Source organism: Macaca mulatta, chromosome 11, assembly GCF_049350105.2.
Source record: "Macaca mulatta isolate MMU2019108-1 chromosome 11, T2T-MMU8v2.0, whole genome shotgun sequence".
In the NCBI taxonomy this organism is placed as follows: domain Eukaryota; kingdom Metazoa; phylum Chordata; class Mammalia; order Primates; family Cercopithecidae; genus Macaca; species Macaca mulatta.
This window is the reverse complement of record NC_133416.1, coordinates 112,437,910-112,451,496: the sequence shown is the minus strand read 5'-3', so window position 1 is coordinate 112,451,496 and position 13,587 is coordinate 112,437,910. Positions and strand designations below refer to the sequence as shown.

Here is a 13,587-nt window from a genome sequence, read left to right as displayed (position 1 = left end):
TTTTGTCCCCTTCAGCCAGAACCTGAAAAATTCAGAGATGGAAAATGAAAATGACAAGATTGTTCCCAATGCAACAGCCAGTCTACCTGAAGCAGAGGAGCTGATAGCGCCTGGAACGCCGATTCAATTCGATATTGTGCTTCCTGCTACAGAATTCCTTGATCAGAACAGAGGGAGCAGGTATGGACTGAGAGAGGTTATATCTGGGAGAACTGAAAGTAAATTTGAGGTCTCTTGTGTCCCCCTCCACCACCAAAGACTGTTGCCATTCTGACTTCCAGTTCAAGTGATAAGTGCCCTTCTAGCTGCTGCTGTCGTGTTTGTTCAACTCTGGCTATTCCCCTAGGCGTACCAACCCTTTTGGTGAAACTGAGGATGAGTCATTTCCAGAAGCAGAAGGTAAGTGACTAGTTTGGTGTTCTTATTCCTTCCCCTGCACAAAATGACAAAGGCCATCGAAATAAGATGTGAAATCATGTTTTAGAGAGCTACGATTAGGAATATGAATTGAAGATTTGTTCTTTCTGAAAGTTTAGTAAGATATCTGCAATGGAGGCAAGTCTTCGATAAAAACTGAAGGGTAGCTGAAAGATCATTTACAGCTATTTCACTGTTAGCCATAGCCTTTTTGTAGCATAGCATAGAAATGTGAAATGTGAATCTGTTATCACATTCAAATGCAGGCTTGGTGAATTGGAAATATGCTATTTCATTTTAGAAAACCAAAAGCACAAATAACTTGTTCTTGAATTTGAAGATGACACAAATGAATGATATTTAGGTCTTTCAAATTCAAATGTTTGGTTTTTTTACATTCTTACAATGTACTTAAGAACATATCTGATGGCTGGCATGCTGGCTCACGCCTGTAATCCCAGCACTTTTGGAGGCCGAGGCGGGTGGATCACCTGAGCTTAGGAGTTCAAGACCAGCATGGGCAACACAGTGAGACCCCGTCTCTACAAAAAAAAAACAAAAAACAAAAATTAGCCAGGTGTGGTGATGGGCGCCTGTAATCCTATCTACTCAGGAGGGTGAGATGTCCGAATCACTTGAACCCAGGAGGCGGAGGTTGCAGTGAGCTGAAATCACACCATTGCACTCCAGCCTGGGCTACAGAGTGAGACCGTCTCAAAAAAGAAAAGAAAAACCTTCTTTGATCTTCTAGTTATGGTTGCTGGGAGTCAGTTTTGTCAAGTTATGCGCCACTGTCAGCAGCCAGTGCTACTTCCATTAGGCTAAACATCGTCACTGCCTTTCAGTAATACGCATGAAGTATGAATTGCATGAGACCCAACATGAGATCTTATATCCTGCAAATGACTTTTCCTTTCTAAGAGGGCTTTATCAGTGGGCCAAAGTAATGAATCTTCTATTGTCTAGTCAACACACTCTTTCAGAGAAAAGGTACACTGTAGTCACCTAGAGTTTCAGCATTAGAAGGATGTTCATCTGGTACCACCATCATCTCATTTTATAGATGAAGAAAAGCCTTTTTAGTCTAATGAACTGACAAACAAACTGACAAAATGTAGACAATGGAAGAGGCAGAGCTTTGGCAATATTGGGCTTATAAAAGCGATACTGAGAAATTTTGGTAGAAGCTCCTCCACAGAAAGCAGGCAAAACCAGCACATCTGACACTGGTGTGCAGATCAACAGCAGCAGGAAGTAAATGAGATCCTGAGTGGAAAATGCTGTCTTGCAGATTCTCTTTTGCAGCAGATGTTTATAGTTCGGTTTTTGGGATCAATGGCAGTTAAAACAGACAGCACTACCGAAGTGATTTATGAAGCGATGAGACAAGTATTGGCTGCTCGGGCTATTCATAACATCTTCCGCATGACAGAATCCCATCTGATGGTCACCAGTCAATCTTTGAGGTACATTCAGTTTTATTTTCAGACTTTCTTATGGCTTCAGCTAACCCTTTTAAGGCTAATTCACCCATCTGAAATGTTAGTGTTGGAATGAAGAGACTGCTGTTGCTTTTGCCCCTGCTGTGTCTTTTACATAAGACAGATAGCCTAGAAAGTGCTCCCTTAGAGACAAGAACTGGTATCTTCAAAAATTCAGTGGTGAGTGAATACTGTTGTTCAACAAGATGCTATCACACTAGACTTATTCTCTGTATGTCAGAGCTTGAAAATGGAAGGTTTTTTTTCTGAGAGTACTATTTATAAAAATAATGGGGAAAAAAACTAAAAAATCTGCCAAATCTGCCTAAATAACTTGGCCTTCACAGAGAGAGCAGGCCATATTAACTACATGATTTAGGGTTTCAGGTAATATGATCTGGGTTTCAGATATGACCAAAGTCCTGGTTATGAACCTGGGCGTATGATACAGTAGCCACAGGTAGCATCTGCATCATAACTAGCCTGAACTGAGATGTGTTTTCAGTGTTAAATACATACCAAATTTCTAAGATTTAGAATGTAAAACATCTCACTAATTTTTTAGGTTAATCACGTGTCTGGTAATATTTTATATATACTAGATTAAGTAAAATTAATTTCATGTGTTACTTTTCACTTAATGTGGCTGCTGGGAAAGCTTCAATGACGTATAAGGCTTCCATTACATTTCTCAGGGACAGCACTGCTTTAGAGCCAGAATGTCTCAGTTTACTCCTGGCTTCAGCATTTCTTAGTTATGTGACCTTAAGCAAGTTTTGGAGGCTCTGTACCTCAGTTTTTTCAGCTGTAAAATGAAAATAACTATTCACACCCTCCACTGTTGTCATGAGAAATAAATGTCATGAGGAATAAATGTGCTAATATATGTAAAACATTTACAGTTCAGTGGCCCATTAAAAGTGCTCAATGAACGTTAGCTTCAAAAAAGGTAACTAGGACTATAGCAAAAATCAGGATATAGCTGCTTCCATTCATTAAGCCCATTCTTTTCATTTATTATGAACGTCATCTGAGAATTAAGTTCTTATTAATAAAACCTTATATTTACTTAAAGCTTTTCTTTCAGTATGTCCTGGACCTTTTACAGAAATGGGCTCATGGTTCTTATAATCCTAATGGTCCTGGAATAATTTCCACCAAAAAGATCAAAGGAAAATATATGTAAAAGTACTGTGAAAAACCACAGCACATCAAAATGAAAAGACAACCTACAGAATGGGAAAAAAGTATTCACAAATTCTATCTAATATGGATGTAGTACACAAAATACACAAAGAACTCTTATAAAACTCAACAGAAAGACAACCCAATTAAAAAATTGACCAAGGACTTGAAATAGACATTTCTCCAAAGATCATATACAAATGGCCAATGAGCACATGAAAAGATGCTATGTGTTATTAAGGAAATGCAAAGCAAATCCACAATGAGATATGTCACTCCATATCAAGATGGCACATGCACACTCTGTCTCATAGATGTGTATATATTTATATATCTCATATATATATTTATATATCTCATATATATTTAATGGAAAATAAGCGTTTACAAGGATGTGAAGAAACTGGAACCCATTGCTGGTGGGAATATAAAATGGTTCAGCTGCTGTGAAAAAATAGTTTGGTGGGCTCCTGGGTAGTTACCCAAAAGAATTAAATACAGGTGTTCAAACAAATACGCAAATGCTCATAGCAGTCCTTTTCATGATATCCAAATGGTGGAAATAATACAAATGCCCAACAGCAAATGAATGGATCAACAAAATATGGTAGAGTTGAGCATTCCAAATGGGGAAATCTCAAATGTTCCAAAATCTGAAACTTTTTGAGTGCCAACTTGATGCTCAAAGGAGATGCTCATTGGAGCATTTTGGATTTTGAGATGCTCATCCTGGTAAATATAATGCAAGTATTCTAAAATCTGAAAAAGAAGCTGAAATCCAAAACAATTTCAGATACAGGATACTCCACCTGTATATACGTATGATGGAATATTATTTGGCCTTAAAAAGGAACAAAGGACCGATATGTGCTACAACATGGATGAATGATGAAAACATTGTGCTAAGTGAAGGAAGCCAGATACAAAAGGCAACATACTGTAGGGTTCTGTTTATATGAAATATCCAGAATAGGCAAATCCATAGAGACAGAAGACAGACTGGAGATTGCCAGAGGGTGGGAGGAGGAATGAGTAACTTCTTAATGGAGATGAAGTTTCCTCTGGGATGATAAAAATGTCCTAGGACTAGATAGTGGTAATGGCTGCACAAAGTTATGAAGACACTAAACATCATTAATGATAAATCTGACGCTATGCATATGTCACCACGGTAAACATACCCCTGCAGTGGAATCACAGAAAATCAGAAGATTGAAAAAGAAAAATCAATTCTCAGACAAGATGCCTGAATAGGAACAGCTCCAGTCTGCAGCTCCCAGCGAGACCAACGCAGAAGGCAGGTGATTTCTGCATTTCCAACTGAGGTACCTAGCTCATCTCATTGGGACTGGTTAGACAGTGGGTACAGCCTATGGATGGAGATTAAAAACACAGCACGAGAACTGTGTGAAGCATACACAAGTATCAGTAGCCAAACTGATCAGGTGGAAGAAAGGATACCAGAGATTGAAGATTAACTTAATGAAATAAAAGTGTGAAGACAAGATTAGAGAAAAAAGAATGAAAATGAATGAACAAAGCCTCTAAGAAATACGGGACTATGTGAAAAGACCAAACCTACTTTTGATTGGTGTACCTGAAAGTGACAGGGAGAATGGAACCAAGTTAGGAAACACTCTTCAGGATATTCTCCAGGAGAACTTCCCCAACCTAGCAAAACAGGCCAACATTCAAATTCAGGAAATACAGAAGACACCACAAAGATACTCCTCGAGAAGAGCAACTGCAAGACACATAATCGTCAGATTCACCAAGGTTGAGATGAAGAAAAAAATGTTAAGGGCAGCCAGAGAGAAAGGTCAGGTTACCCACAAAGGGAAACCCATCAGACTAACAGCAGATTTCTCTGCAGAAACCCTACAACCCAGAAAAGAGTGGGGGCACACATTTAACATTCTTAAAGAATTTTTAACCCAGAATTTCATATCCAGCCAAACTAAGCTTCATAAGCGAAGGAGAAATAAAATCCTTTACAGACAAGCAAATGCTGAAGGATGATGTCACCACCACACCTGCCTTACAAGAGCTCCTGAAGGAAGCACTAAATATGGAAAGGAAAAGCCAGTACCAGCCACTGTGAAAACATACCAAAATGTAAAAACCGTCAGCACTATGAAGAAACTGCATCAACTAATAGGCAAAATAACCAGCTACCATCATAATGACCGGGTCACATTCACACATAACAATATTAACCTTAAATGTAAACAGGCTAAATGTCCCAATTAAAAGACACAGACTGGCACATTGGATAAAGAGGCAAGACCCATCAGTGTGCTGTATTCAGGAGACCCATCTCATGTGCAAAGACACACATAGGCTCAAAATAAAGGGAAGGAGGAAGATTTACCAAGCAAATGGAAAGCAAAAAAACAAAAGAAAAAAAAGCAGGGGCTGAAATCCTAGTCTCTGATAAACAGACTTGAAACCAACAAAGATCAAAAAAGACAAGGGCATTACATATGGTAAGGGGATCAGTGCAACAAGAAGAGCTAACTATACTAAATATATATATACCTAATACAGGAGCACCCAGATTCATAAAGCAAGTTCTTAGAGACCGACAAAGAAACGTAGACTCCCACACAATAATATTGGGAGACTTTAACATCCCACTGTCAATATTAGATAAACAAGACAGAAAATTAACAAGGATATTCAGGACTTAAACTCAGCTCTGGACCAAATACAGAACGCTCCATCCCAAATCAACAGAATATACATTCTTCTCAGCACCACATCGCACTTATTCTAAAATTGACCACATAATTGGAAGTAAAATACTACTCAGTAAATGCAAAAGAACAGAAATCACAACAAACTGTCTCTCAGACCACAGTGCAATCAAATTAGAACTCTGGAGTAAGAAAGTCATTCAAAACTGCACAACTACATGGAAACTGAACAACCTGCTCCTGAATGACTACTGAGTAAATAAATAATGAAATTCAGGCAAAAATAAATAAATTCTTTGAAACCAATGAGAACAAGGACACAACGTACCAGAATCTCTGGGACACAGCTGAAGCAGTGTTTAGAGGGAAATTTATAGCACTAAATGCCCACAGGATAAAGTGGGAAGGATCTAAAGTCGACACCCTAACATTACAATTAAAAGAACTAGGTTGGGCACCGTGGCCCATGCCTGTAATCCCAACACTTTGGGAGGCCGAGGCAGGTGGATCACCTGAAGTCAGGAGTTCGAGACCAGCCTGGCCAACATGATGAAACCCTGTCTCTACTAAAAATACAAAAAATTTGCTAGGTGTGGTGACAGGCGCCTGTAATCCCAGCTATTGGAGAGACTGAAGCAGGAGAATCGCTTGAACCCAGGGAGGTGGAGGTTGCAGGAAGCTGAGATCATGCCATTGCACTCCAGCCTGGGCAACAAGAGCAAAACTCCACCTCAAAAAAACTAGAGAAGCAAGAGCAAACAAATTCAAAAGCTAGCAGAAGACAAGAAATAACTAAGATCAGAGCAGAACTGAAGGAGATAGAGACACGAAAATCTCTTCAAAAATCAATGAATCCAGGAGCTGGTTTTTTTAAAAGATTAACAAAATTGATAGACCACTAACCAGACTAATAAAGAAGAAAAGAGAGAATCAAATAGACACAATAAAAAATGCTAAAGGGGATATCACCACTGATCCCAGAGAAATCAAACTACCAACAGAGAATACTATAAACACCTCTACACAAATAAACTAGAAAATCTAGAAGAAATGGATAAATTCCTGGACACATACACCCTCCCAAGATTAAACCAGGAAGAAGTCAAATCCCTGAATAGACCGATAACAAGTTCTGAAATTGAGGCATTAATTAATAGCCTGCCAACCAAAAAAAGCCCAGGGCCAGACGGATTCACAGCCAAATTCTACCACAGTTACAAAGAGGAGCTGGTACCATTCCTTCTAAAAGTATTCCTAACAATAGAAAAAGAGGGACTCCTCCCTAACTCATTTTATGAAGCCAGCGTCATCCTGATACCAAAACCTGGCAGAGACACAACAAAAAAAGAAAATTTCAGGGCAGTATCCCTGATGAACATCAATGCGAAAATCCTCAATAAAATACCAGCAAACTGAATCCAGCAGCACATTAAAAAGCTTATCCACCATGATCAAGTCAGCTTCATCCCTGGGATGCAAGGCCAGTCAACATGCGCAAAACAATAAATGTAATCCATCACATAAACAGAACCAATGACAAAAACCACGATTATCTCAATAGATGCTGAAAAGGCCTTTGATAAAATTCAGCACCCCTTCATGCTAAATACACTGAATAAACTAGGTATTGATGGAACATATCTCAAAATATTAAGAGCTGTTTATGACAAACCCACAGCCAATATCATGCTGAATAGGCAAAAACTGGAAGTACTCCCTTTGAAAATTGGCATAAGACAAGGATGCCCTCTCTCAGCACTCCCTATTCAACATAATATTGGAAGTTCTGGCCAGGGCAGTCAGGCAAGAGAAAGCAATAAAGGATATTCAAATTGGAAGAGAAAAAGTAAATTATCTCTGTTTACAGATGACATGATTGTATATTTAGAAAACCCCATCATCTCAGCCCCAAAACTCCTTAAGCTGATAAGCAACTTCAGCAGTCTCAGGATACAAAATCACTGTGCAAAAATCACACGCATTCCTAGACACCAATGATACACAAACAGCCCAAATCATGAATGAACTCCCATTCACAATTGTTAACTAAGAGTATAAAATACCTGGGAATACAACTTACAACAGAAGTGAAGGACCTTTTCAAGGAGAACTACAAACCACTGCTCAACGAAATAAGAGAGGACACAAATGGAAAAACATGCCATGCTCATGGATAGGAAGAATCAATATTGTGAAAATGGCCATGCTGCCCAAAGTAACAGTGCTATTCCCATCAAGCTACCATTGACTTTCTTAACAATTAGAAGAAAACTACTTTAAATTTCATATGGAACCAAAAAAGAGCCCACATAGCCAAGACAATCCTAAGCAAAAAAACAAAGCTGGAGGCATCATGCGGCCTGACTTCAAACTATACTACAAGGCTACAGTAACCAAAACAGCATGGTACTGGTACCAAAACAGAGATATAGACCAATGGAACAGAACAGAGCCCTCAGAAATAACAACACACATCTACGACCATCTGATCTTGGAAAAACCTGACAAAAACAAGCAATGGGGAAAGGACTCCCTATTTAATAAATGATGTTGGGAAAATTGGCTAGCCATATGCAGAAAACTGAAACTGGACCCCTTCTTTAACACCTTATACAAAAATTAAGTCAAGATGGATTAAAGATTTAAATGTAAGACCTAAAACTATAAAATCCCTAGAAGAAAACCTAGGCAATACCATTCAGGACATAGGTATGGGCAAAGAGTTCATGACTAAAACACCAAAAGCAATGGCAACAAAAGCCAAAATTGATAAATGGGGTCTAATTAAACTAAAGAGCTTCTGCACAGCAAAAGAAACTATCATCAGAGTGAACAGGCAACATACAGACTGGGAGAAAATTTTTGCTATCCATCTGACAGAGGGCTAATATCCATAATCTATAAAGAACTTAAACACATTTACAAGAATAAACCCATCAAAAAGTGGGTGAAGGATATGAACAGACACTTTTCCAAAGAATACATTTATGTGGACAACAAATGTGAAAAAAAGCTCATCATCACTGGTCATTAGGGAAATGCAAATCAAAACCACAATGAGATACCATCTCACACTAGTTAGAATGGCAATCACTAAAAAGTCAGGAAACAACAGATGCTGGAGAGGATGTGGAGAAATAGGAACGCTTTTACACTGTTGGTGAGAGTGTAAATTAGTTCAACCATTGTTGAAGACAGTGTGGCGATTCCTCAAGGATCTAGAACTAGAAATACCATTTGACCCAGCAATCCCATTACTGGGTATATACCTGAAGGACTATAAATCATTCTATAAAGACACATGCACATTATGTTTATTGCACCACTATTCACAATAGCAGACTTGGAACCAACCCAAATGCCCATCAATGATAGACTGGATAAAGAAAGTGTGGCACATATACACCATGGAATACTATGCAGCCATAAAAAAGAATGACTTCATGTCCTTTGCAGGGACATGGATGAAGCTGGAAACCATCATTCTCAGCAAATTAACACAGGAACAGAAAATCAACGACAACATGTTCTCACTCACAAGTAGGAGCTGAACAATGAGAACATATAGGCACAGGGAGGGGAACATCACACACTGGGGCCTGTTGGTGGGTGGGGTCAAGAGGAGTGATAGCATTAGGAGAAATACCTAATGTAGATGATGGGTTGATGGGTGCAGCAAACCACCATGGCACATATATACCTATGAAATAAACCTGCACGTTCTGCACATGTATCTCAGAACCTAAAGTATAATAATAAAAAAAGAGAAATCTAGGTTACCTGATTTAAACAGCAAACTTCTAAAAGTGACCCACAAAATATGCATGTATTAAGTTTTCACTTATAAGGGAATTTTACAAAATACCTATGAAAGTTATTCCAACTTGAGGGAAATTGTTTATGATCTATATTCAAAAAATTAAATTCATACCCATTAATAGGGACATAAAAGTAACATTTCTTAAGCTTTGTCTACTTAAATTCCCATACACATTTCTCATTAACTGTATAACCACCTCTTGGAAGTGGGGATTCTTACCACAGTTTTACAGATGAACCAGTTTTAAGAAGTCCCGGTGACTTGCATAAGATCAGGTGAGGGGCCAGGATAGAACACTCAATCTCGAGTTCTCTAAGTCTTACGGTTTAATAAGTATAACTGCATGTATTTCAAACTGTAGCCTTTTGGTCGGGGGGAGGTAACAGTTTTCCTGAGATATAATTCACGTATCATACAATTTAAATGTACAATTCAATGGTTTCTAGTATATTCAGAGTTGTACAACCATCACCACAATCAATTTTAGAACATTTTCATCACCTCAGAAAGAATATCCATTATCCCCTGGCAACCCACCCAGCCCTAGGAAACCACTAACCACTAAAATTGCCATCTCTATAGATCTGAGCATTTAACAGATAAATGGAATCATAACCATTTTTTCCACAAACTATATTTTTGCTTTGACCTATAAAACGTATAGTAATAATTTATAATACCATGTTAATTATTCCAACACGAGTACAATACAGTAGAAATTTATACCTACTTATCTAAGATAGGAATAAATTCTCATATAGTTTATTTTCTAGGATATGTCAACCTGATTATTAGATGATGCTTAAAATACTGTTAAAGAAATATATTCTGAAGGCCCGGCGTGGTGGTTCATGCCTGTAATCCCAGCACTTTGGGAGACTGAGGCAGGCAGATCCCCTGAGGTCAGGAGTTCACCAGCCTGGCCAACATGGTGAAACCCCATTTCTACTAAAAATACAAAAATTAGCCGGGCATGGTGGCTGACACCTGTAATCCCAGCTACTCGGGAGGCTGAAGCAGGACAATCACTTGAACCCGGGGGACAGAGGTTGCAGTGAGCCAAGATTGCACTGCTGCACTCCAGCCTGTGTGACAGCAAGACTCTGTCTCAGAATAAATAAATAGTAAATACAAAAAAAAAAAAGGAAATATATTCTGGAATACCTTGTTAAACATTATTCCTCTTTTACCCAAACTGAAGAGTCAAAAGCCCTTCAGTATTCTCTCACCCCTACCCCATCTTTTTCAAGAATGTTAAATTTAGACTAAGTTGATCTAGTACTCCAGGGACATTAAAGTTGCCAATGGATGTTTGCTGAGAGGGAGGCTGTACAGAATATAATCCATCCATATTATATAGCAGATCTATTGAGAATTATAATGCTGTCTTTTTGGGTAAGTTGCAGAATCCTGTGAAGTTAAATGTTCTACTTGCTGTATAATCTTCCATGATAGATACCCTGAGCTTTAGCTACACAGGTTCCGTAAAGGCAGAAAGCAGGACGTGGTCACACAGAGCTATCTTGCCTCATCCTCAAACAGGCTTTCTCTCTCTCTCTATTTGGGGGAATTTGTTTTATTTTATTCTGGACTTCTACAAACTCTTCTAGGAATATTCAGTTTATCCAACATTTGTGATATAATGTATCTTTTAAAATTTCAGGTTGATAGATCCACAGACTCAAGTATCAAGGGCCAATGTAAGTACCTCATACAGGTTCATTAGTGATTACTCCTTAATTCACCTTTGTATCTACCTTAAACACAGCCTAGGCACTTAATAAAGATCTGCCACTAATAGGACACTTTTTCTCATGACTTTTCCAGAGAGTAACCTTGTCAGTTTTTAATTCTAGTAGTTGTATGATCTGTTTCCTTTTTTTTTCCCCCAGTTTGAACTTACCAGTGTCACACAATTTGCTGCTCATCAAGAAAACAAGAGACTGGTTGGTTTTGTCATCCGCATTCCTGAATCCACTGGAGAAGAATCTCTGAGTACATACATTTTTGAAAGCAACTCAGAAGGCGAAAAGGTCTCTTTTTCATGTGAAGATCTCATAATATAAATATCTCAGTCCAAACAAGTCCATTTTAAAAGAGTTTTCTGGCATTACCTCATTGGATATTTAGTTGATTATTCTGCATGTCTCCATCCAGGAGTTCAGTTAATACCTCCTAAGAAGGCCTCACTGAAAGAAAACTCGATTTAAATTTCTCTGTGGAAAATACCTACCAACCAGAATAGGGTGAATGAGGAAGAACTCTGATGGCAAGACATATTATTTAGTCAGGATATAAGGAAATGTTGAAAGCAGTTCCCCTCGAATTTGTTCTTTAAAAAAAATTAAGGCAAATGCTACAGTAGAGAATAATTTAGTCTCAGAGAGCAAACCAAGGAAGATATTAGAAAAGTACACACAAGCCGGGCGCGGTGGCTCAAGCCTGTAATCCCAGCACTTTGGGAGGCCGAGACGGGCGGATCACGAGGTCAGGAGATCAAGACCATCCTGGCTAACCCGGTGAAACCCCGTCTCTACTAAAAAATACAAAAAACTAGCCGGGCGAGGTGGCGGGCGCCTGTAGTCCCAGCTACTCGGGAGGCTGAGGCAGGAGAATGGCGTAAACCCGGGAGGCGGAGCTTGCAGTGAGCTGAGATCCGGCCACTGCACTCCAGCCTGGGCGACAGAGCAAGACTCCGTCTCAAAAAAAAAAAAAGAAAAGTACACACAAGCTGTTGGTTTAGTATGAAAAACTTTTGACTATATCTGCGAGTTAGAATTTATCATAATTAACCAATTCTTCTTTCAGTAAATTATGTTTGCCATTGTGTATATGAACATGTCATGGCTAAATACATTTAAGAGAGAAAAAAAATTCCTATTAAAAACTTTAAACATTGGAATTAACCTGAGTTTCACTTACCTGGAATATTTTTTGTATGGCATAAATTGGCAACAGAGGTCAGGACAGTTGGATGCAAATGCCCCCAGCCCTATGTGATGCTCTGCAGCCAGGTCCTGTGTTCCCAAGTGGGAACAGTGAGCACAGTGACCTCACTGTACTTCAAAATCACATTTGTTCTAAAATTTTATCCTTCTCTACCTTTGCCAATCACTACTTTTCCTGTCTTTTGCAGATATGTTATGCTATTAATTTGGGAAAAGAAATTATTGCGGTTCAGAAGGTAAGATGCATTCTAGTGCTGGTTTAGTAGCTACTCAAAACACATCTGTGTACACATACTAAGAGTCTTTTCAAAAAGAAAAGTGATGTTCACTGGAAAGTGTGGCCAAGTTTGGGATTTCCTTTTAAGTATTCTAACCACCAGACATTTTTGATCAGCTGGTTCCATGTTCACTGTTAACACATGAGGACTTCTTATAACTGCTGGAGCTCTTGCTTATCTGTTTTCTTGCTTGCATACTAGTTGGCTAGATTTCCTTTCTTTCAGATTAAGATGATAGATAAGGACCCACCATGTGCTCTGAGGCCTTGCTTCTCAGAGTATGATCACATGCCCCATGGCATTGACAGACATCACCTGGGAGCTTTTAAGAAATGAGGACTCTGAGACCTCCCTGTCTTTCAGCAGCTTCTAATCTTTTGTTCATTCAGCAAATTTTTGAGAGCCTAGTTTGTATAAGAAAAGCTCCAGAATTATAGTAGTGAAGAAGACAGATACAGTCCCAGTCCCTGCCCCCAGGGGGCTTCTAGTTCAGCAATGTACAGAACTTTCTGCAGTAATGGAAATGATTTATATCTGCACAATTTAATATGCCAATTGAATATGGTTAGTGTAACTGAGGAACTGGATTTTTAAATTTAACTCAAATTTACATAGTAACATGTAGCTAGTGGCTACCATATTAGTGCAGTTCAGTCTGTTGGAGAGGTAAGGAAGACCAAGGACTAAGTCCACATACATGAAATAATGGCAAGCACTGCAAACTAGTATTTAATGGCATTGGTCAAAAGTTGGCAAACTTTT

General features: G+C 38.8%; 1 protein-coding gene across 7 annotated transcripts in view; it reads left to right on the top strand.

Annotated features, from left to right (window-relative positions):
- APPL2 (adaptor protein, phosphotyrosine interacting with PH domain and leucine zipper 2) overlaps nucleotides 1-13,587 on the top strand; it is a 70,990-nt gene that overhangs the window by 55,450 nt on the left and 1,953 nt on the right. For all 7 annotated transcript variants that reach the window (XM_077954840.1, XM_077954839.1, XM_077954838.1 and 4 more), the window contains 6 exons: nucleotides 16-180; nucleotides 347-399; nucleotides 1,709-1,883; nucleotides 11,263-11,299; nucleotides 11,492-11,632; nucleotides 12,736-12,783. In XM_077954840.1, coding sequence (XP_077810966.1) covers nucleotides 16-180; nucleotides 347-399; nucleotides 1,709-1,883; nucleotides 11,263-11,299; nucleotides 11,492-11,632; nucleotides 12,736-12,783 — 619 coding nt within the window. The remainder of the gene's footprint in view (nucleotides 1-15; nucleotides 181-346; nucleotides 400-1,708; nucleotides 1,884-11,262; nucleotides 11,300-11,491; nucleotides 11,633-12,735; nucleotides 12,784-13,587) is intronic.